The 25104-nt window shown below is 42.6% G+C and overlaps 1 protein-coding gene across 1 annotated transcript in view; it reads right to left on the bottom strand.

Moving 5' to 3' along the window:
* Window positions 1-25104, bottom strand: part of FOXK2 (forkhead box K2) — a 55165-nt gene that overhangs the window by 14067 nt on the left and 15994 nt on the right. The window contains exons 2-8 of the mRNA XM_026696209.2: window positions 12082-12276; window positions 8199-8346; window positions 6554-6700; window positions 5140-5333; window positions 3015-3190; window positions 1667-1963; window positions 1338-1547 (exon numbers count right to left, since the gene is read on the bottom strand). Of these exons, the coding sequence (XP_026551994.1) occupies window positions 1338-1547; window positions 1667-1963; window positions 3015-3190; window positions 5140-5333; window positions 6554-6700; window positions 8199-8346; window positions 12082-12276 (1367 nt within the window). The remainder of the gene's footprint in view (window positions 1-1337; window positions 1548-1666; window positions 1964-3014; window positions 3191-5139; window positions 5334-6553; window positions 6701-8198; window positions 8347-12081; window positions 12277-25104) is intronic.

The following is a 25104-nucleotide window of genomic DNA, read 5'->3' as shown; positions in this document are numbered from 1 at the left end:
TTCGGTGGGGGGGGGGATTAACGAAATGACTCAAAACCGAAAGGAATTCAAACCGCAATAAAAACAGCACAGAAGAAGAGGCAGGGAAGGAAATTTAGGCTCTGGGAGGTGGTTCGAAGGCACCTGTGGCCCTCCCGTTTGCCTCCCTCTGGGGGCGCAAAAGCGCTTCCCTTGGGGGGATAAGGGTGCCAGTTAAACAGTTGCATAGGGCTAAGAGGAAAGGATAAATCCAACCTGAAAGAAAGCTGATCTAGGCTGATTGAGAGAGCTGAGAGAATCAAAAAATTCCTGCTTCAGCCAAGGAGCTGAGAACAGAACAGCCTCTCTCGCACGAGGCTGAGCAAAAACTGGGGAACGCTATGGAGGAGTCACGTGGAGGAGGAGGAGCAACTCAAGCTCAGCCTATGAATGCAGAGACTGAAGCACCTCCCACTACTGGATGCTCTGAGCAGCTCTGAGGAGAATATCCTGAATGCAAGAAGAATAAATAATTAAATTCTAGATGAAATGAAACAGAAAGCTCACTGTTGGTACTCACTGAAAAAAGCCAAATATTTTTGGACACATAATATGAAAATAAGACTCATTGGAAAAGATCCTGATGCTTAAAATATCTTAAGGTAATTAAAAATTAAGGTAACAGAAAACAAAGTGCTTAGATAATATCACCACTGAGCTCATAAGAACTCAAAAAGTATTCACTGCTAAGCAATCCTAGTAAAATGACATCCATAATTTGCTCTTTATTGTTGGACTAACACAATTCTCCCCCATCCTCTTTAATATCATGGAAATGAGGAACTTCTACTCATTTTAAGTCATTTGAATCTTTGAGATTAAAGAAGTTCAACATCTTCTGACAATATAGGACGCAGGACACTATATAAGTTGAAAACCTGTTTGTGTAAGATTAAATGATAACACAGTATTTCATACACCTGTTAACAGACGTCAAAAGAATATTATAAATATTCCTAGATAAAATCGTTAGTTGTATTTTTTCTCATTTTCATTACATGTATTATTTCAATTTCAAAAGCAAATTCATATAACATGCACATCTATTCCTCAAGAAGTCCATTCCCCAGAGCCTGTTTTTTTTTTTTTGCCAATCAGAGCTACTTATGCAATCTCAGCTGCTAATTTAGTATGGAAGAAAAACAAGATAGGCAAAAAATGGTCATGACAAGATGTATTTAGATTTAGACTACAAATAACACCCAATAGAAGTTACATATAGTTAATATTCAATAATATGAGGAAATAATGAATTTATTTTGGATATTTTTTTACAATAGATAACTTGTGACGCTTAACACCCAATTTAAAATGCTTACCAGTGTTAGCCTGACTCTGCATTGCTGTGGTGATAGGTACTATATGTGTTCCATTTTGCGTTACAGTTTTTATTGGTAGCTGGTGTTGACCTAGAGGTGCTTGTTGTACTAGAGTAACCGTTTGTAACGGTGTAGTCTGAGATGTCTGAATGATGCGACTGGCAGCTCCTAGAGTTGTATGGCTAACTGTGGGTACAGGTTCCACTTTAACTAGAGAGAAAAAAATAGGTAAATGTTTGAAATGGTAAAAGTAGTAAATAAACATCAAGGTCAGCATATTATAAAAGAAATCAATATGAAATTTCAACAAATCATAATAATTTTTTTACCTTTCATTTCATTGTGATCTCCATTCTCTTGAGGTTCTCCTTTAGGTTGGGCCATCACTGCAGCTTGTGTAACCACTGCTTGCCCAGCTACAGTGTAAGTATTTGCTGGTGCTAATCCAGTCACATTTGTGACAGATACAGCTGGGATTTGATGAACAACATGAACTGTCTGTACTACAGGCTGCTGGGACGTTGACGTTGTTACAGGAGTAGCAACAGTGTATGTGACAGGTTTCATAGTTTGTGGCAGCTGCCTCTGTACAGTAATTAAAACAGGTTGGCTAGATAGGGGAGATCCTGTAAAGAAAGATAGAAAAAAATGTGTTACATCCTTTTTTAAAAAAAATATATGCAACTTGCTTTCTTAAATTAAAAAGAAAACAGCTATAACACACACATACACACACCACTTTAAGTAATCTTCTAATTACTCAGAGATTAATAAAGTGAGATTAGGAATTATCTCTTCAACAGGAATATCAGGTTAAAATTCACTGCTATGTCACTATTAGTACTACTAGTATATTATAATTTGATTTTTTTTAAAAACCTTACACATAAAATGCAAATGTTGTACTGCTATATTTTAGTGACAGAGTACATCCACTGAAGGTAGAACATATATCATGCATTTTCTAACACTTCTATGTATGTCGAGAAAAATGCATACACAGCCTGACTTTCATAACTAGAGCTGCATGAGTGTGTATGTGCAGCAGCTCACTGTTCGCACAAGTCGAGCTGGAATGCATATGTGCCAGTCCATCACTCGCATGGCCCAGTTCCAAATAGGCCACGGCCAGTAGTGAACCATAGCTTGGGGTTGGGGATCCCTGGTCTACATGGTCCAGAATTTTTGCTGTAATCCAGCAATGTGAAAAGACAATAAGCTACAGAACTGTGCTATTCAGAGTTGGTAAGCTACAGTATTAATCACATTGTACTTCACTATGAACTTATCAGCCATTTTAGTATGAGGAAACATTTATATTATGTCTTACATATTATATATTTATCCAATCTTTATCTCTAATAGCTGAAAGAGGCTTACATGGGCATAATCCTTGACTTTATTCCTCCAAAAGCAGCTTTGCGAGATAGGTGGAGTCAAATGTAGGATTGGGCACAAAGTCACCCAATGAATTTTCATGACTAAAGTTGGACTTGCACTGGCTCTCACCCACCCTAGTTCAACATTTTAACACTACATAACGTTGACACTACACTAAGGTAATGTATTTTTTTTCCATGTAAAATTTCTAGAATCCTCGCATTTTAAATCATCCACAAAGTATTTTTTAGCTATTTTGTGTAATTTTAGTACATAAGCATTGCGTGAACATTTCACCTGGGGCACTCTGTGCAAATCGTGCTTCTTGTATTACTGCTAATTTTGGTTGGATACTGCTTGGCTCAGGCTCCATTGGGACAGGTGATCCTTCCCTCGATAGGCTTTCTGGGGTTTGCACACCACTCGAATGAGCAGATAATACTCCAGAATGGTTAGGAGAAGCTGGGGCACTTCTGCAAATAAAGAACAGAAACGACCACTTTTAGATACAAAATGAACAACTATTACACTAACCCATAAAAAATTATCTGATCCGTATCTTTCCGCAGGGAGGATTTTATAGAAGTTTTATAAAGGCAAAGTGTTTATTCAGAAGTACAGAATGAAAAAAGTGGTATAGATGGGCCAGAAATTAATGAGAATTTTAATAATAGAAACATATGTTCTACATTCTATATTTAAAGTGAAATACTTTAATCTTGGGATTAATTTACTTTCACATTTTCTCTAAAACACAACACTTATCTTAAATGAACAGTTCTTCAGCAAGATGCATGTTTCAGACAATGCCTAAATAATAAATTGCAGTTTAAACAAAATTTAAATGTAATTCAGTTGAAACAAGAAATGAAAATGAAATGCTATTTGTATTCCTCATCTTAATGATATAAGTTCCAGCTTTTACTCACTCCTAGTTCAAGGTTTTTTTAATTCTTTAAACTATTAATTTAACAAATTATTAAATTATTCCAAATTCTTAACGGGATAAAACTACTTGTCAATTTTGTAGTTTCCAAACATGTCTTTTTTGTGAGAACACGAATGCATTCAAATTTTCATAGGGAATATGCTCCTGGGGAATGGTAATTTGAAGCATAAAAGCAATGTGTAACTGCAAAAGGTTAAATACTATGTATTATTGTCTTTTCTCTCTGCTGTTTTCTTTAATCCCAAGCACTTTTTCTAGTTTTTGTTTTTTTAATAGCTGAGACTATGAAGAAAATAACAAGTGATTTGTTTGCTAAAAGTAAACATTAAGTCTTTCTTTCATTAAGATTAACTTTTGGTGACTATATTGAAACAAGAATATGTTTCTTGGCAACAATATAGCAGTTGCTTGTTACTGCCTTTTTCGGAAATTTAATTTTCTATTTCCAATATAGTCTACAGCCTGCGAATCTTTTTGTAGTTTCCCATTAAAGTACTAACTAGGGCTTTCTACAATCAGCTCAAGTTGACTAGGTGATTCTATAGCAGGGGTGTCAAACTCACGGCGTCATGGCATCGTCACATGACTTATAGGGACTTTTTCCCCCTTCGCTAAACTGGGCGTAGGCGTGGCCAGCGCGTGACAGATCTGGTCTGTAGGATGGGAGTGTGACAGCCCTGTTCTATAGGTTGCAATAAGTGTTTGTAGGTAATACCAAATTGTGAGCGGGCTGATTACAAATGAATCTCCAGTCATGAACCAACTACACATGTAACAGCACTATATCTACACTGAAGGAATTAACCCCATTATCCTCAGTTATTGCTTCTATGATTCCTGCACTGGACAGCGGGTTGGAATATATTATCTCCAAGGCCCATAAACCAACTCCTTACATTCCATTATTCTAAGGTAAGAAGTAAAACATGCTACATTTACAAAAAGACAAATAGCAAAAAATCAGCATGATCAGAACAGTAGAAATATTCATAGAGCAAAATTTAACCTTTTTTTAGAGTTAACATAACACATTGTATAATGATTAAGTAAGACAGTTTAGGTTTGCACAATAGGCTAAGCCACAAGAAAATCTAACCAAGGTTAATATTAATATGTTATTTATTCATATAAATAAATAATCAATAATTAAATCAATCAATCAATAATTATGCTTAGTATATTATGCAAATACAATTTGCTAGATCTTTAAGTGTGAATACAGCCAGTAACAATAACTCCAGGGAACATTTCTTCCTTAGTACTGCAATCAGATGTAATCATAAAAGCACCATCAAACCTCCTCAAAGAAAAATACATTAATAGTTTCCTTTGTGCCCCAATTATTTATTTATTTGATAAACATCTCTGTTGTTTAGACAAGCGATAATCATCCTTCAGCCAACCGACCCTTAAGTACATTTAAAGGAAAGCCTCTGGACTGCTATGCTTAAGTTGTCGTCCTCAATACCTTACCTAGAAGAAAGAGGTCCCAGTGGGGTTCTAAAGCAAGGTACTCCCCTTGGCCGCCTTTTTCTAAAAGCCTGTTCTATTAATTTGCTTTCAGAGGCAGGATCTATCCTCCAGAAGGAACCCTTGCCTGGTTCTTCCTGGGAACGTGGTACTTTGATGAAATAACGATTCAGAGAGAGATTGTGACGTATTGAATTCTGTGAGTCATAAAAGAAAACAAACAAATCATCCATCTCAGCATTAAGTTGGAATGCATTCTAATAAAAAAAAAAATCCCACTTAGAACTGCTCATATTCTTTATTAAAAATTTTAATGATCCTTCCACAGAACTGCGCATATTCTTAAGATGCTTTCTTATTCTTAGGTCCTTGATTAGGACTTTAAAAATTAAGCTCCCACCAGTTTTAGACTGAGTGTGTTTAACTATAGATAATTCACATATAACAACAAAGATCTGCAAACACAACTGTGGCAAAAAAACAAAGACAGTAAGAATAGTAATAGGCATCTTGGATACACTCCCAAAACATCTGGTGTATCACTTGGAATACCATTGGCATTGACAAAATCACTATCAGTCAATTGCAAAAAGCAGCTTGAAACAGCTTACATCCTGCGACGATACCTTTACCACCATCAAATAACAACATCTATTTATCCCAGATCCCTGGGAACAACTCAGCAGATGGATAAAAATGCCAAATCCAGTTTAAACATCAGGTTGATTACACAACCAACCATAATAATAATAATAAACTTTAAAATATACAGTCAACAAATTTAATGTGAGCAAGACAAGATGACCATATACTTTTTTTCAGAGTTCAGCCATTCAAAGGCAATAGGAATTAGAACGAATCTATAGTAACATAAAGTTATTGAAATTGGAATGAATGTTACTTGGTTTGATAAATTTAAGCATCCAGTATTATGAGCACATTGCACAAAACAATGTGCATATGATGACATTCTATACACTATTAATATTAAGCTGTTTAATTTTAATACATTCTTTCTATGTGTAAAGATATTTCAACATGAGATTTCACAATCAAAATTAGATTGTATAGAAATATAAATGGCACAATTTGCAATTAAGAATTAAAAGTTGTGAAGTAAACTATTTTATGAAGAAATTATATGGAAAAGGAATAGTTTACAAGAACAGATAAGAACTTCAAAGTACCATGTTTCCTCTGAAACATCACAAATCTACTTCTGGTTTAGACAATCAATTTCCAGAAAATGGTAGACCATTCTTGAAATAACTATATTGATGTGATCTTAAGGAAGAAACAGCTCTCCAGAATGATCTCTCCCCAAAATAATCTACCCAAACTATAGACTTTGAAGATGCCTAGCTTTAATCCACTATAGTTTGCTCCTTTCATTTAAAACAATATTAATAATTTTTACCTGCCAGCCCTTGTCTGCTGTCCTGTAGTAAGGGTAATTTTTAGTTATGTGCGTATAAATTCCATTTAGTGTAAGTTGCTTATCAGGAGCCATTGTAATTGCTTGTACAATTAGTTGTGCATAGGAATAAGGTGGCTTTGAATCATCCTAAATATTAAAAATAATAACATAATGAAAATAGCTCATTCCTCCAGGAACATTAGAAATATAACACCATTTATAATTTAATACAAAGAACATTATCTCTTGAGAGATACCATCATGCACATTGAACAACTTTTTCATTTTTATTACATATTTGCATTTTCAATTTTATCACATACAGCCTGCCACAATCCATTCCAAGTGTAAAATACCTCTAATGTACTTTACTGTTACCATGCTTTTTTTTCTTTTAGTATATTCACCCTGCAACTCCTAAGCATATTGTTTGTCATGTGGAGACTAAGTTCAGCCTAAAATAACTAGAGGACAATAGTTTGGCCTACCTGAGAACTTCAACTAATCAGCACTTACTTTCTTTGCTCAAACATGTTGCTTCCTGAGTATACAGTTCTCTACTTGTCAATCCACCCATTTCTATGAATTTATAAATAACCAAAAAAAAAAAATCTTTAAAAGAAGCACAAAAAAGCATCATGTAGTGCATGTTTTTTTTTTCTGTATTTGTGGTCATCTATCTTTGGGTTCACAACTCACTAACTGAGCTAATCGGTTGTTCAGGTAGGGGCAATCTGGAGGTTGTTTGGGGAATTACAGCAAAAGTACAAAAGCCAAACATTCTTCTCTTTTTGGCAGAATAGCATTTTTGTTTATATACTTTTTGTTAATTTATATGCCACCTTTATTGCAGGATCTCAAGACACTTTTTATCTAAAGATCCCCTTTCAGATTATCACTGCAAGAAGAATACTATGAGATAGGCTAGAGAAACTGCAAGTGATAGAGTTTAAGTGTTTCTCCTTCTAAATCTTGTAAGTATTGCCTAGTTTCTGGTATTCATGCTAGCTTAATATTATCCAACAGCTTATCACTTGTCTAGAAGAGATATGAAGTAAGAAGCAGAGACCACAGCAGACAATGTGTCCATTCAAAACACAGACACCCATGATATTAGATGTTCTCCTGTAGCAGAAGCAAGAGGAAAAACAGGAAGAAGGGGGTGGAGGGGAAATGCTCATGATTTTAAAAATGCCATGCAACTTGTTTGGGATATCATCACAATTTACAACCATGATTGGCATGCTCCAATAAATCAAATATTACCAATTAATCCAAATGTATTTTCAGAATCCTCACCTGAGATCTTGGGTTCATGTATAAATCTAATACACACGCACTCCCAATAAATATATCATTAAAACTGTTGAATATGCTTTTCTCAATTTTGAATGTGGTAAAATAAGAAGCTTACAAAATGGCTTTTTTCTTTGCTTTCTATATTATCCAAAGTTCAGGTATATATTTATGTAAGCTTTAAGTTCAATGTGAATATCATAGAATCTACTTTAGTTTTCAGTCTGAACTGCTAACTACACATAAACATTATTTCTGTTTACTTTTTAAAGCAATATTTTTCAATTAACTTCCATTATATTACTCAGTAATGGATTTTACAAATGAATTTTAACCAAAAGAATCTCACCTTTGGGCTATCTCCACCAGATGCTTCTTTATCATTTTCTGACTGTGAATTATCAGCCATAAGGTGTAAGTCAGATGGTATTACACGACCCATTTTGTACCCTGAAGAACCTGCACCACGAGGACTAGATGGGCAGGAATTTGCAGCACTGTAAAACAGTATGAAAAAAGTTGTCTATTTCATTACAGAATCATTGATATCACTGTATCCAATAATTTCCTTCAGCTAAACATAATTTCCTGAACAAACTTTCTCCAGCTTTCTAGGTTATACTGACATTAGTGGGGAATTACAATTAAAAGGACAGAGATTTTCCTTCTGTATTATCATTAGACTATATATTTATAGGAACATCTTTGCAAATATTGCCTCTATTCCAAAAACAATCCCTTGAGAGATTAAAAACAGGTTTAATTCTAGATGTTCAGTGACAGGCAAGGTTGAACAAATCTATTTGCCTTTACTATAAAACACTTGCCCTTATGATAAGTGTCCACTCTTCCTCTTACAACTATTAGCTTAGTGTATTGTTTGGAACAATCAGATTATAATAATTATGCCAGAATAAATGTTATTAAAAAGTATAATATTAAATCTAAAAACTTGATATTTATAAAATACATAAATTATTATAAACCTGCCAAGTAATAATAAATTTTAAGAAGTACTACCATATCTGGACTCCAAAAGTACATGAAACCATTTTTAATGTGTTAGAATTTCTGGTATCTCTTTGTTACTATCCTAGTGACCATTTAGATTTTTGCAGCCTAGGTATGGTGACCCTAGTTTTAAAAGTAGGATGTATAGATTAAATTAATCCTAGAATGAATAGGCCCATACATGCAAATATACAAATAGCCTTGAACTTATGATCACAACTGTGATCAAAATCTTCAATCACCAAGTGAAGAAAACATTAAGTGAGATATCATGTCATTGCTTCAGTCAATAACCACAATCCTGGAACTACTGGCTGTGGTCATTAAGCAATCTCTCACTAAGTGGATAGACTGAAACCATTATCTGCTGGACTTAACCTCTGCATGGGGTTGAATCCCTGTTGCAGGTATCTCTTTCACACTCAAAGAGGAAGACTGAAAAACACCCACCCCAAAATCGAAGCAGGATTTTGGCTTGGAGTGTTTGCAGTATAAGGCGCTGGGCTTCCTTGTTTCTGGTGGCTGACTGCAAAAACCTCATTCTGCATCCATCCAAAAATCCAAGCAGGATTTTGATACAGAACATTTGCAGCATGGGGCATTTATAGCTAGCCCACCGAGACAAGAGGTAGTCCTCTCAAGGAAGTAGCAGTATCTTCCAATCTTCCCTGCCACCTTCCCCATTATTTACTGGAAAAGTTGACAGAGAAAATTGCAAATAGTGGTCACATGATCGCAGGGCACTTGACAACCAGTTGTAATGTGTTGCCAAGTGCCCAGATCACAATCACATGATCATGGGGGTGCTGCAACAATGTAACTTCAGCACAGTCTCTTCATTCAAAAGTCCTTCATTCATCTCCTCATAATTTTGAATGGTCACTGAACAAATTCTTATTAACCAAGGGCTACCTTTAATTAAAATTCTGGAAAATGAAACAAAGTGCAGTTTAAAGCAAGTGGGAGATATAATAAAAAGTAACATGAAACAAGTCTACAGCTTTAAACTCTGGCTTTCTGAAAATCCACTATTAGAGGAAACATCCTTGTTTGATATATTATGTGAACAAACAGAATGTAATTGGAATGTTACATCAAGATAGATATCACATGGTTATTACTATTGCTAGCAGAGTTATAATTCCCAAACAATTTTTTATCATTTTAATCAATTCATTTAAGAGAATTTGTATTTAAAAGAATTCATGAATAGGTTATTTATTAATAGAAGATTCTAAAGTAATTTTTTTGTAATATCCCAGAAGTGTTTTTGAAATTTATCAAATAACTTAGCTGAAGAAATCTGTCTACATTCCAGGTTAATTAAAACAGAGAAAATGTTCTTGCCGTTTCAAAATGGTATTTGAAAACATAGCCCATAGTACCTTTGGTAGACAGGGGTTCATATAAACACACTTAATAAAATAAAAAATATTTTTAATAATGCACTTTACTGAGTTATAAAGATAATAACAATATTTTTAAGATAACTTGCATTTTGGAATGACACATTTTAAGATGCTATAAGATATTGTTATTAGCATATTTTTAAGATTATAAATTTCACTAAAAATATTTGGGATTTTTATTTTTCTTGACAAAAGTCTTAAGTATGTAATGCTTATATATGAATGCTATAAATAACAGAAAAACAAAATATATAAATTTAATTTATAAATATAGATGTTCCATAGGGAAAAAAAACATTTTTGAATTCTTTCTTATACTGCTCATATCTAAGCACTGGTTAACATAAAGATATAGTCATTTCCCCCACGAGAAACATGAGTATGGTCATAATTACCTCTCCTGGGGCATGTTGTTTATGTTTTGTTTAGACTAAAAATGAAGTTTTTGATCTTGCATGAAATAATGTTTTTTCCCAATATCACGAAAGACTCTCAGAACTTTGGCGTATGTTTTTTATTATATTAAGTAGGTTTTTTATCATAAAATATACTGATCTGGTTCATATGTTAACACCAAGTCATTGTTCAGGGTGCCTCACTGACAACATATTCCCTTCTAGTTGCACACCTTGCCTTATATTGTCACGTGGTGATGACAATTTTCTGCAGTAGCATTTTAAAAAATGCAAGGATTATATTAGGAATGATACATAATAAAATATTTGCAAAGAATGATGCATAAATACTTTTTGTTCTTAGTTAAAACATTTCTCAAATATTTTAGAGACAAATTCTTCTCTGTTTTAATTCTATAATACATGTACCTGGGTAAATAAGGCAATTAATTATGATTTGTATCAAGAAAAATTAGGTTAACATTAGTTTGAACAAATCGTTATTGTGGCCTGCTGCACACAAAAATGATTCCAAATACTTTTCACACTTCATGCTATACTGACTCCATTTAAAGAAATCAGAAGACCACAGAAAAAACTGAATCTACTTGATAGGAAGATACTCTTCAGTTCTCAGTTATTTCTCTCAGTGAGGCTGGTTGGCAGTTAAGCACTATCACTACATGAAACTGCCCGTTCAGAAGCCAGTTAGTCCACAACCCAACAGTCTTGCTATGCCTATGTAACACCTCTGTTTCATGAACTGCAGAAAACCTTCAAATGAAATTCCAGATGCTAAGTACTATGTGTAAAATTCTGCATGAACTAGGACCAAGTAATTTAGAAAACATTTGTCTATCATAGTATCTGCCTACTCTCTATGATCAGATAGAATGGTTTACTTCAGGTCCTAACAATTAAACAATGACATCTAGTGGGTTGGAGTGCTTGGTGGGTCCCTCTAGTTTGGGAACAAATAAAATATTTTTTAATTGTTTCCTCAGGGCGATTTTTAATATTACATTTTTTTAATTCATCCTTAGGTTGCTTTTGAACTTGGGCAACCTCACAATCAGATGAATACATAGTAACTATATAAGCATAAGCATATGTATATATTTATTTGTCTTCAAATAAGGCCCACACATGCATTCCTTATGCCTAAATAGGTCAAGCCCACACTGAAATTAATGAGACTGTCAGCACCATCTCTAATTTAACCAAGAATGAATTCTGGAGTATCATCTAATGCTAATAAACCTGATTAAGTGGCCAAGAAAAGGGATAAAAATAATCTGCTCCAAGGATAAGTTAAATGTGATTGCAGAAATTAAAATTACTAATTAATAAAATAATTAGTATTACATTTTTGTAGTTCTACAATAAACGTAAATGCAGCAACACAATATAAAAATACCTGATGGTTCCTGTGGGAGAAGGAAGAGGGCTGATTAAGTGAGCCATGTTGTCTGGAATGTTTATTGTTAGGGGAGAAATCTGGGGTTGTACTGGTTTCACTGGGGACTGTGGGGACTCCTGTTTTTCTCTCTTTTCATTGGATAAAGCTGTAAATGTTATCTTGATGTTTGTGCTGGGAAACCTGAATGTACACCTGAAAAGTAAAAACAAAAGGTATTAACTAACTACGATTACCATTTTCCTTATTTGCATACTTAAGTCATATTAATAAAAATAGTAAAAAAAGAAAATATGTTCAATTGTTATAAAACTACGTGAGTATAATTATAGTAAGAATACAGTGATAAAAACAATCATTCAGTTAGAAATTTGTTTTGTGGATTTTACTTTTGATCGTTATACTCTTCCACAGTATTAAAGCCTTAGAATGATATGAACAAACACAGCATTGCCTGAGATATAATTATTTATAAAATTTCACCTCCATATCAGTTTGGCCCAATATATCCTTAAGCTAATTTCCTTTACAAACGTTTCAGCTTTCATTTTCTAGAAAAAAATAATAATTACAATTATACATGGCTTAACAGCACTTTTAAATGATGTCTTAACCCACAAGGACAGCATTGCTTATCCTTATCTACAAGAAACTCATCTAATGGAACATGACAAATCTTTATTAATGAAGGAAAGGGTGGGAGAGGTTTGCATCACAAATACTTAGATAAAAACTAAAAGTGTGGCCATTTTGAGTCAAAAAGATATTCAATTCATGTACAAGTTATTAATGTAGCAACAGATATTTTAATTATGGTTAATATTTATAGGCCTAATTTAGAGGTCTATTATGTTTTATGAATGTTTTCAGTATTGAATGAGATAATTTAATGATCAAAGTAATAGGAAGAGATTTTTGCATTTTGTATTTTAACTTTCTTCTGAATAAAATGAAAAAATATTTTTTTAAAAAATAGAATTGACTGGTTTGATCTCCTCCTTCCAGTCCAAGGGACTCTCAAGAGTCTTTCCCAGCACCACAATTTGAAAGCATTAATTCTTCAGTATTCAGTCTTCTTTATGGTCCACCTCTCACAACCATGCATTATTACTGGGAAAACCATAGTTTTGACTATATGGATCTTTTGTTGGCAATGTCTCTGCTTTTCAGTACAGGTATAGTCCTTGACTTGATCACAATTGAGCCCAAAATGTATGCTGTTGAGAAAGGGCTTTGGTGCTTACCTGATAAACCTGTTCTCTTTGAGCTGCGAAGAGCATCCAGCAGTGGGAGGAACTTCAGTCTCTGCATTTGTAGGCTGAGCTTGAATTGAGGAACGCTCCTCCTCGTCCACATGATTCCTCCACAGCGTTCCCCAGTTTTGCGAAGAGGAAAAAAAGGTGCTCTCATCCCTACTACCTAAAAAGGTTCATTGGCCGAAAACAAGGCCCCACCAGACGAAAAAAAAATGGTGGGGCTGGATGCTCTTTGCAGCTCAAAGAGAATGGGCATATCAGGTAAGCACCAATGCCCTTTCTCCTATGAGCTGCTCAGAGCATCCAGTAGTGGGACATACCAAAGCTTGGCCTGTCCTACAGGAGGGACTCCGTCTGGTCCGGAATCTCCCCAGGGTCCCTAAGAACCCGTTGCAGAACCCGTCTGCCAAATGAAGCCTCCGCAGATGCAAACACATCAATTTTATAGTGTCTGATGAAAGGTGATGGGGAAGCCCAAGTTGCCACCCGGCAGATTTCGATTATTGGTGCCTGGGTAGCCCAAGCTGCCGAATTTGCCACACTCCTAGTTGAATGCACAGTTATGCCTCTGGGCACCTGCAGGGGCTGGGACTGATAAGACTTAGCTATAGCCGCCCTGATCCAACGGCCTATAGTGGATGGTGACACCCTGTGACCCTGTGTTTTGGCCTGAAAGGAAAGAAATAAGGCCTCTGATTTTCTGAAGGACTGTGTGTGCTTGATATAGATTTGCAGAGCGCGCCTTACATCAACTTTGTGCCATTGCCTTTCCCTTTCCTGCAATGGTCTGGCACAAAAATTTGGAAGGATGAGCTCTTGGGCTCTATGGAAGGCTGAATTGGCCTTGGGCAAAAATGTAGGTTCGAGACGGAGGATCACCCGATCGGCATGGAAGACACAGAGGTCCTGTCTAACAGACAGGGCTGCTATTTCCAATATGCGCCGAGCGGATGTAATGGCTACAAGGAAAACTACCTTATATGTTAAAAATTGGAGGCTTGATTCCCTCAAAGGTTCAAAAGGTTCTTTGGTGAGAGAGAGAAGGACTTTGTTAAGGTCCCAGGTGGGGTAACGGTGCACTGTTGGAGGGCGTAAGTTGGTGGCCCCTATAAGAAAGGCCCGTATACGTGTGTGATGAGAGAGGGAACTGAAACCCCCACAGGAAAGAACTGATGTCAGTGCAGCTACCTGTCGTTTCAGTGTATTAGGAGACAGCCCCTTGTCAAGTCCCTCCTGAAGGAATTCTAAAATCTGGGCGACAGAAGGGGAAACGGGGTTAATTTGAAACTTGCTACACCATCTACAGAAAATGCCCCATGTGGCGTTGTAAATTCGAATGGTTGAGGGCCGTCTGGCAGCTAGGATGGTGTCAATGACCTTGTTGGAGAGCATTTCGCTCCTCAAACTGCTCCGCTCAACCTCTAGACGGTCAGTTGAAACCATTGACGATCCAGGTGTAGGAGGGGCCCCTGAGATAGAGAGATCCTGTCTGGTGGGATCCTCCAGGGAGGGGCCACCAAGAGAGTACGGAGGTCCGCAAACAACGGCCGTCTGGGCCAGTGAGGTGCCACTAGGAACAATTCCGCCTTCTCATGGAGCAATTTCTGAATAACCCTGGGCACCAGAGCTAGAGGGCGGAATGCATACAGGATCCCCGTGGGCCATGGGCAGCGGAGCACGTTGTAATTCTCCTCCCCTTGGGATGGGTACCTTGAGAAGAATCTCGGGAGCTGGGCATTGAGGGGGGAGGCAAATAGGTCTACCACCGGTTGTCTGAATATCCTTGCTGCTTCTTTGAAAAGGGATGGGTGGAGGCGCCACTCTGACTGGTCTATGGTGGCCCTACTTAACCAGTCTGCTTGAGTGTTTGATAGGCCCGAGATGTGCTCTGCCATGATGGACAGAAGATTGTTCTCTGCCCAGCAACACAGGCGCTCGGCTTCCCTCATTAATTGTATTGCTTGTGTGCCCCCCTGTTTGTTTATGTGGGCCTTGGCTGTCACGTTGTCTATTAAAATGAGAATGTGTTGCCCACATACCTGGGGGAGGAAGCTACGCAGGGCCAGGTGCACGGCGCAAAGCTCCAGCCAGTTTATGCTGCACGACTGTTCTATTGCAGACCATCTGTCCTGGGATGTGAGTGACTGGACGTGGGCGCCCCATCCAAATAGACTGGCATCTGTGGTGATAGTCAGCCTTTGAGGCTCCTTGAAGAAGCAGCCTTTGTTGATGACTGGTTTGGCCCACCAGAGAAGGGATGTGAGGACCTTGAGAGGTACCCTGACTGTGAGTTTGGAATTGCTTCTGCTGGATCTCTGTTACAGGAGCAGGAACCACTGGAAGGATCTGGTGTGAAGACGGGCCCAGGGAATAATAGAAATGCATGATATCATTTTCCCCAATAATTTTGACAGATCCAATAAGGCTACCCTCCTACGGCGCCTGATCTCCCTAATCAGTTTTTGAATACTAAGTAGTCTATCTGAAGACAGATAGACCTTGCCTTCCACTGGATCAATAACTGCCTCTAAATGAGTTATTCGAGTTGATGGGGATAATTGGCTCTTCTTCCAATTTATGAAAAAACCATGTTCTTGGAGAGATGTTAAAGTGGCCTGGGTGTCCCTCACTGCTTGATGGGTAGAGTGGGACAGGATTAAAATGTCATCCAGGTAATATTGGAGACGAATGGGAATGTTCCTGAGATGAGCAGCTAGTGCTGCGAGGACCTTGGTAAAGGTCCTGGGGGCAGAGGCTAGTCCAAAGGTAAGGGCCACATATTCAAAGTGGTGATTATTGTAGCAGAACCTTAAAAACTTGTAATGGGAAGGCCGAATGGCAATATGTAAGTACGCTTCTGTCAAGTCTATGGACGTGAGCACATCCCCTTGCCTGATGCCCAGCAGTATCGATTGCAGGGTATGCATTTTGAATTTACAGTATGTTAGGAAGCGGTTGAGTCATTTTAAATCTAAGATCGCTCTCCACCTCCCCGAGTGTTTTGGTACAACAAAAAGGTGAGAGTAAAACCCTCGCCCTCATTGTTCGGACGGTACTAGTTGGATGGCTCTTATGTTTAGGAGATGCTGGATAGCGGAATCCATTAGATTACGCTTGACCGGGTCTCTGGAAGGGGGGCATGACATAAAGAAATTTGGGGGAGAGGATTGAAACTCAAGGGCAAGCCCAAATCTAATGGTGTCCCTGACCCAAGAGTCAGAGGTAGAGGAGTCCCATTGACTCGCAAACTACTTAAGACGTCCGCCAATGGGGAGAGTGTCCCTTAACCTATCTTGGATGTCGGAAGGGCCTGCTTCTGGCTCCCCAAAAAGGCCTTTTATATTGACTGCCCCTCCGGCTCCTGTCTCCCGAATCGGCTCTATCCTGGGGTTGTCCTGACCTGAATGATGGGGGCCTCTGATACCTGGGGGAGAAGGGAGCCTGATAGAAGGGCCGAAAGGAACCCCTCCAAAAGGGCTGGGAAGTTCTGAAGTCTGACCTTCATGTAAGGGAAGGAAGAATTTTTTTCTTACTGCGGGTCTCCATCAGTAAGGGGTCCAGGGAAGAGCCAAACAATTTGTCTCCTACTATGGGGGAGGAAGCCAGCTTGGCTTTGTTCTTAAAGTCTGCTTGTCAGTGTCTCAGCCAGAGTAGACGGCGGGCTGTGAAGTGAGATGTGATTGCCTTTGCAGAAAATTTAACTGCGTGGTATGTGGCATCAGCAGAAAACTCGGCTGCAGCAGTGAGCTTGGCAATGTCCTGGTGAGCCCTGATATTGGATGTAGGGATGTGTTGCTTGAGCTGACGAAGCCCTCGAATGGATGACGTTGTGAAAAAGGATGCAGCCATAGCCGATCTGATGGCCCATGCGTCCGACTGGTGAGCCCTGCGCAGGGCTAGCTCAGACAGCTTTTCCTCTGGCTTTAGGGCCTCCAGCGCATCAGTCGGAGTCGAGGAGGATGCCAGGCCCACTATGGGCTCGTCCACCTCAGGGGTGCTTAATAATTTTGAAAATTCCGGATCCAAATTAAAGTACTTTTTGTCATGACTAGAGGGGACTGGGGGCACCACTGCAGACGCCAGTTGCTTCTGCACCAGATCGGTGAAGATGGGTAGAGCTGGGATAACCTCGGCCTCTACAACGGGCTGGTTAAAAATTAGGTCCTCTGGCCCCTCCATTGAGGGAGCGGGGAGGTCTGTTGGTGACTGCTTACTTAGGCCTGAAATGTTCTTGGCCTTGAATACCAAGGATTTGAATAGGTGTGGCTTGAATAAGCCCGCGAAGGCGGGCTGGTCAGGGATGAGCTCTTCGTCCTCAGACATTTCGCCTTCTAAAGGGTCTGCCTCTGATAGGGGTTCGCTGTAGTGCACAGACCCCAAATCAGACTCGTCCGGTTCCATGAACTGATCCAATTCCCCCTCCCCCTCTTCCTCCTCCTCCTCCCGCTCTTGAAGGGGGGGGTCTCCCTTTGGAAGGGTACCTGAGCCTGATGTTGATCCGACCTGGGCAAGGATCTTACTGAGTGAGACTCCTGGTCAGAAACCACCTGATAATGACTAGGCCTGGTAGCTTGTTGGATTCCGGCTGCGATCCCCCAGCGAATAGCCAGCTCCATCCAGGATCTTATTCTTTCTGGAACCTCCTCAATGAGAGACTCCTCTTGACGGAGGCCAGCTGCTGCTGGGGTGAAGGTGGCTTCGGGAGTCCTTCTAGGCGGTGTTCCAGGAACCTGAGCTTGTTGTTCCTGTGAGGGCAAGTTGCGCCTGGATGAGAGGGAAATATCTAGAGAAGGGGGGATTTGAACAGAGGTAGAGGGACTGGAGGATGGAAGAACCGAAGGCATCTTGAGTGCTTCCTTAGTTCGTTTATCAATTTCCTTTTGCAGGGCCTTGTAGCGCCTTAAGGCATCTCTCTGGGCAGCTTTGGAGGTCTCTTTAGCCTGCTTGCGCAAGTGATGGGTCTTGGCTTTTGCCTTCAATGAAGGTCCTTTAGAGGTGTTACCATCTGCCATTTCAATGATTTATATATTGCAATAATAGGCTAGCAATCAATATAAGGTGGTTGGCATGCCCAGGGTCCAATCTGAGTCAGGATGGTTGCCCTGATAGTACTTGACGTCCCTCACTTTTTTTTTTTTTGATGGCTATATAAATTTAGTGTGTGTGTGTGTGTGTGTGTGTGTGTGTGTGTGTGTGTATATGTATGTATATATATATATATATATATATATATATATATATATATATATCCATATATAGTATGAATCGTATCTCAGTGATAATATTGTGATAAATTACAATATTATACTGTCAAGAATGTATTATTATTATTAAATTATTAATATTATTATAGTTATTAGTATTATTGTAAATTAATACCAATATTATTATTATGATTGAAAATGAAACCACAATGTAGCTGGTATAATTGTTGCGCTATTGCTCCAGGAGCAAGGGTATACTTGCAACTCAAGTTTTGTGAGAAAAGTCAGCCAATCAGCCAAATTTCGAGATGCCTGAGGCCCAGTTAGAAGGAAAATGGGGCCTTCAGCAGCTTACTTGCACAGGCTGACACGGCCTGGGTGCCTGCTGCTGTGCCGCTGAGGATAGCTGTGGGGATTAAGCCAACAATTTTCAATGAAGAGAAGTAACCTCGAGTACAATTTGCCAGAAAAAAATGAGGTTAAAGGACTCTGAGAATCCAGAGGGATCCTACTGCTTCGAGTCAATTTCACCCACAGTGCAGAAAAATTCAAGAAAGAAGGATTACGCCACGAATTTGGAAGTCAAAATGGTGTCCACCGTTGTTAAATAGCTCTGGTATTGCTCAGCGGCGTCTTCCCTCAAGCGAAATCGAAACCAAAACTCCAAGTATGGAGACGGCCAGAGAAGGGAGAGATTAACCTGTTTAAATTGCAATCGACGTTCGAGGGGGGGAAAGAGCGATACGACTGTCAGCAATAAAATACAAGCCGCTAAAACAAGAATGCAAGAAAAAACGACAGAGAATGCAGCAGCTGTTAAAGAGGCAGAGGCAATTTTTCAGCTATGGGGAGGTAGCGCGAAGCCGCTACAGAGCCTCCCACTGCCTTCCTGGGGGGGGGGGGCGTAACAGCACTTCCCCTAGTAAGTTAAATTGACCAATTGAACAATTGCGCAGAGGCTAAAGAAACTAATCAAACCTGAAAAGAAATTCAATTAGGAGTCTTTGAAGCGAAGTCGTGGTTTGGCCAAGGAGCAAGCTAAAGCACTGCCTGTTCTGCACGAGGCTGAGCTGAAACTGGGGAACGCTGTGGTGGAGGAGGAGCATTCCTCAATTCAAGCTCAGCCTACAAATGCAGAGACTGAAGTACCTCCCACTACTGAATGCTCTGAGCAGCTCATAGGAGAAGGGGCGTTGGTTCTTACCAGATACGCTTCTTTTCGTAGAGCTGTGGAGAGTGTCCAGGTTGGGAGGAGCTCCAGTCTCGGCTCTCACAGGCTGAGCTTGAAATTGAGGAACGCCTCTCACCATCACGTGGTCCTCTGGGTGCTCCCCAGTTTTGCGAAGACTAGAAGGAAGCCCCTATTCTCATCTTACTAAAAAAATATTAGTTTGCTCGGTCGAACGGGCAAGGTTCCCCACCAGACGGCCTATGGGTGGGGCTGGACACTCTCCACAGCTCTACGAAAAGAAGCGTATCAGGTAAGAACCAACGCCCCTTTTCCATAGAGCTGTTCCGAGTGTCCAGGTTGGGACATACCAAAGCTTGGCTAGTCCTGCGGGCGGGCTCCCGTCTGGGATGGAACCTCTCCTGGAACCCTGAGGACCCGCTGGAGAACCCGCCTGTCAGGAGAACCCCTCGGCGGGTGCAATTCCTCAACTGGGGAGGCTGAAGGAAGGAGATAGGGCTGTCCAGATGGTAGCCCTGCAGGTGACGCCGATAGAGGCTTACTGGGGCCGTGGGGCAAGGAGGCCGCACTTCTAGCGGTGTAGACTATGGTACCCATGGAGAGGGCTTGGGCCTGGTAGACTTTGGCAGAGGCGGCCCCAATCCAGTAGCCCACGGAGGTGGGCACCACAATGGGACCGAGAGATGCAGATCAGGGGGCACAATGAGCCCCTGACTACGAAAGAGGCTAGGTGAGCTTAGGATGAGAAACGCAAGAGCCTGTCTAAGGAGAGACTGCCATCTCCGAGTTCGAGCGGATGAGATGGCCACAAGGAAGACCCGGTCGGAGAGAGAGGCCCTGGGAGGGAACCTCCCTAGCGAGTTCCGGGGGGGCTAGGTAAGAGCGGCCAGGACCCTGTTAAGGACCCGGGTCGAAAAGTACCTGGGCGGGGGCGAGGATGGGAAGCTCCCCTGAGGAAGACCCAGACGGGGTTGAGGGGCTGAACCCTCAATGACCGGAGAACCACCGTTGCGAGGATAGCGATCCGACGCCTTAGGGCATTGCGAGACAGACCCATGTTAAGGGCCCCCCTGAGAGAACTCCAGAGTAAGAGCGATGGAGGGGGAGGCATGGAGGAGCCCTAGGATCCAAGGGCCGGGGGCCATGGGATTCCCCGCCCCTTGGGGGGGGTATCTGGGGGAGAACCTAGGGATGGGCGCTGAGAAGGATGCGCAGGGATACGCCGTGGGGAACCCGACAATGAGCCACCTCCTTGACATGGGAGGGGAGGAAGGAGCCCCTCTGCTAGGATCAGGATGGCCCTAGTGAGCCAATTGCATGGGTGCACAGTGTTCCCGAACTATGGCCTGTCCTGGTGGAGGCCAGGTTCGGTTCCGCCCAACAGCAAGGCGATCGGCCTCGTTCAAGAGCCTTGCTGGCAGAGGGCCGCCTTGGCTGGGGATATGAGTTGTAGTGAGGACCAGAGCGAGAGGTCCGCGTACCTGGGTTATGAAACTGTGGAAGGCCGGGAGCGCAGCGAGGATCCCCAGCTAGCATGGGATGGGGGTAGATGTGTTGCCGACCAGTTGCCCTGGGGCAAAATGAGGAGGGCGAGAGTGCCCCAGCCGAGGAGCCTGTAGCCGTGGTGCCGTATGGCCTACCGAGAATCTTGAGTATCAGAGTAGTGACTGGCTAAGCGAAAACCTAAGAGGGTTTGGCTTTCTCCCTTTGGGGGGGGGGCAGCCACCTGGGGGCGACTGCATTATCGGGCACGACGGAACGGTCCGCTCCCGGATCCCTGGGAGGGCTTCCTGGAAGAGGTACCTCTAGACCTATCTGGCTCCGACCGGTCGGGAGGCCTGTAGGGAGAGGATTGGTAGTACCTGGGGGGGAAGGAGGAGGAACGGGAAGAGCCTTGGTGAAAAGAGGGAGAGGAACCTCTGAAGTCAGACCTCCAAGAAAGAGAGGGGAGATACTTGTGTTTGTTACGGGTCTCGGCCAGGAATGGATCGAGAACTGGTCCAAATAGTTTCCCCCCAGAGATGGGGGCTGAAGCTAGCTTAGCCTTGTTTTTTATGTCCGTTTGCCAGTGATGGAGCCAAAGCAGACGACGGGCGGTAACCTGGGACGAAATGGCCCTGGTAGAGAATTTTGCAGCCTGAAAGGTGGCGTCCGCCGAAAATTCGGCCGCGGCCATGATCTTAGCGATGTCCTGCTGCGCTCTGAGGTTAGTTGCGGGAACATGCTGTTTGAGCTGCTGGAGCCACTTGATGGAAGATCTAATGAAAAAGGACGCAGCAGTGGAAGCCCTGACTGCCCAGGCGTCAGAAAGGTGAGCACGGCGCAGGGCCAGCTCAGCTCGTTTGTCCTCGGGCTGGAGTGCCTCAAGTGACTCGCTGGGAGTTGAGCGGGAAGCTAGACCTACTACGGGCTTGTCCACAGGAGGGGGATCGAGCAAGATAGAGAACTGCGGTTCAAGGTTGAAAAACCTCTTGTCCTGGGCGTTGGGGGGGGAGGGGGCCCCCGAGGAGGCTAGCTGCCTTGAGACCATGTCGGAAAAGATGGGTGGAACAGGAATCACCTCAGATTCCACCACGGGCTGGGAAAATATAGAGTCAGGAGGTTCCCCCGATGCCGCTGGCTTGGGTGGAGCGGGAGGGGTCAGGCCAGAGGTATTCCTGGCCTTGAACAGGAGAGACCTAAACAGGTGCAGTTTAAACAGCCCCAAAAACGCGGGCTGGTCTGGAGTGAGGCCCTCGTCCTCCGACATGTCCCCCTCCAGGGGGCCTGCTCCCGAGAGGAGCTCACTGTCTATGATGGACCCCAATTCGAGGTCTTCCTCGTCCCCAAAGAGGGTAGGGCCCCCGGGTTCCTGGGTCTCCATCTCCTCCATCCCCAAGGGCAAGGTCAAGTCCCCGTGGAATGCTACCTGACCATGCGAGGCCGCTGCTCCTTGAGCCTCAGGGGCCGCAGGCCGAGGGGCCAGACCGGCCAGCTGCTGAATCTCTTGCGCTAACCTTTGCCGGATGGCCAGCTCCATCCATTGCTTCAGGTGTTCGGGGATCTCCACCGTGGGGGGTGGGTGAGGCTCCTCCGGGCGCAGTTCTGCAGCAGTGGGGGTAAAGGTGGCCTCAGGGGCCTGACCAGGCTGTGAGGAAGAGGAAGAAGCAGGGGAGGAGTGGGGAGGAGGATGGGTGGAGGTTGAGGGATTGGGAGTGGAAGGATCCAGGGGCACAGAGCTTGACTCTTTAGAGCGCCTGTCAATCTCCTTCTCAAGGGCCCTGTGTCGCCTAAGGGCATCCCTTTGGGAGGCTTTGGATACCTCCTGTGCCTGTTTGCGCAGGTGATGAGATTTTGACTTGGCCTTCAAGGAAGTGCCACGAGATGTATTGTCATCTGCCATCTGGAGAGAAGAAAAAAAGGAAAATTTTTGATTAATGCGAGACGGTTGGCACGTCTGGATACGGCCTACGCAGTGGCCGGGGATTCCAGCACTCGTTTCGCACCCCGCTTTGATCAAGAAAGGATCTTTTAGAAAGTTGTTGAGAAGTAGGGCCTAGCCCAGAAGCCAATCGGCCGGAAATGAACGCCAGGCAGCTGCCCCTGCCGGGCGGACCGGGGAAGAGGGATGGCAGAGCTGCAACCTCGTGTTGCTGGGGAGAGGCTGCGGGGCCGACGGACCCTTATGTCTAGAGGAGTACCAAGGCAGGGTTTTCAAGGTGCAAGCAAGGATTTGGACAGTCCGAGGATCTGCCCAGAAATCAAAAATAACGCAGCCTGCAGGTAGGCCTCTAGCAATGGCGGACGGCCATGCGGCCACAAACAAGATGGATTAGAAGTAATGCAAGACGGTTGGCACCTCTGGATGCGGCCTACGTAGAGGCCGGGGATCCCAGCGCACATTTCGCACCCCCTTTTGATCAAATTTTTTTTGTTTAAAATAGAAATTTGGTGCGGAGCAGGGCCTAGCCCAGAAGCCAATCAGCCGTAAGGTGAACGCCAGGCAGCTACCCCTGCCGGGCGGACCGGGGAAGGGGGATGGCAGAGCTGCTACCTCGCCTGCTGGGGGAAAAGCTGCGGAGCCAACGGACCCTTACTTCTGCGGAGAAGCCTGACAGGGAGATTGACGTGCAGGCTAAGATGTAGGCCGTCCGAAATCTGCCTAGTGATCAAATAGAGAAACGCAGCCTGTTATGGGCCTCTGGCAATGGCGGAAGGCCATGCGGCCACACGCAAAATGGCGGCGGCTTCTGGGCGCACCCAAGATGGCGGACACCACAGGGAGCCCAAAATGGAGGCTGCGATAACGAAGCAACCCCAGCGGCGGCTATCTCCCAGACTGATAATAAAGACCAGCAGGCCACAAAAAAAACCTTGGGAGAGACAGGGAAGTGTTTCCCTGGGCTAGAGGGCGTTCGCGGGGGGGAAACGGAGGTTAGAGTATAAGGCAGGAAAGGAACGAAGCGGCTTCGCGCAGGGCAAATAGGCGGCAAACGAAGGAGGGGGGGCAGCGCTCGAAGCGCTGGATTTTCCCCTGAAGAAACGGTGTAAGCGATTCCCCTTAGAAGAGAAAGACTCCCTAGGGAGTTCCAACCTCAAATTCCTGCGCTGGCTGATAGTAGGGTCCAATTTGAATCAAAAAAACTCTGAAGTGCTGAACAACCAGGAGCGAGAGAAAAACAGCCTGACTGCCACGAGGCTGAGCTAAAAACTGGGGAGCGCCCAGAGGACCACGTGATGGTGAGAGGCGTTCCTCAATTTCAAGCTCAGCCTGTGAGAGCCGAGACTGGAGCTCCTCCCAACCTGGACACTCGGAACAGCTCTATGGAAAAAATGAATTTTGCCCTATTTTATGACCTTTTTTCCCCACAGTTAACTGAATCCCTGTTACATTAGTAACATGATTGTTAAGTGAATCTGACTTCCCCATTGACTTTGCTTGTTGGGATGGTTTTAACTGCTGTTTCCTGTACAATGTTACGAACCTACATCCATAGTTCTTCAGGAATTCTGCTACCAGACTTTGTCCCTTAAATCGATTCATCACTTTCACTGTATTCAGGGATGTGATTTAGGTCATATCTATTTTTTCCTTACTTTATTCAATTTAAGCCTGAATTTTGCTATAAACAGCTCTCGATTTGAGCCAGTCAGCTCTGGGTCCTGTTTTTACTGACTGTATAGAGCAGCAGTCGCCAACTGGCGGGCTGCAGCCCACTGGTGGGCCGTGAGAAAATTATGGTGGGCCGCAGAGAAATCTCACCCCCAGAACACCCCCACAAAGCAATTAATCCAGGCTGCACAGTAACACAAGGCTGCGCCACCCACATGGCCCACAGGAACCCTCCCCACCCACTCACTCCTTACCTGGCAAACTTGCCTGCTAAATTGCTAT

The sequence above is a fragment of the Pseudonaja textilis genome, chromosome 2 (genome assembly GCF_049901715.1).
Source record: "Pseudonaja textilis isolate UNSWEBS1 chromosome 2, rPseTex1.2, whole genome shotgun sequence".
In the NCBI taxonomy this organism is placed as follows: Eukaryota; Metazoa; Chordata; class Lepidosauria; order Squamata; family Elapidae; genus Pseudonaja; species Pseudonaja textilis.
This window is presented reverse-complemented; position numbering and strand designations above follow the sequence as displayed.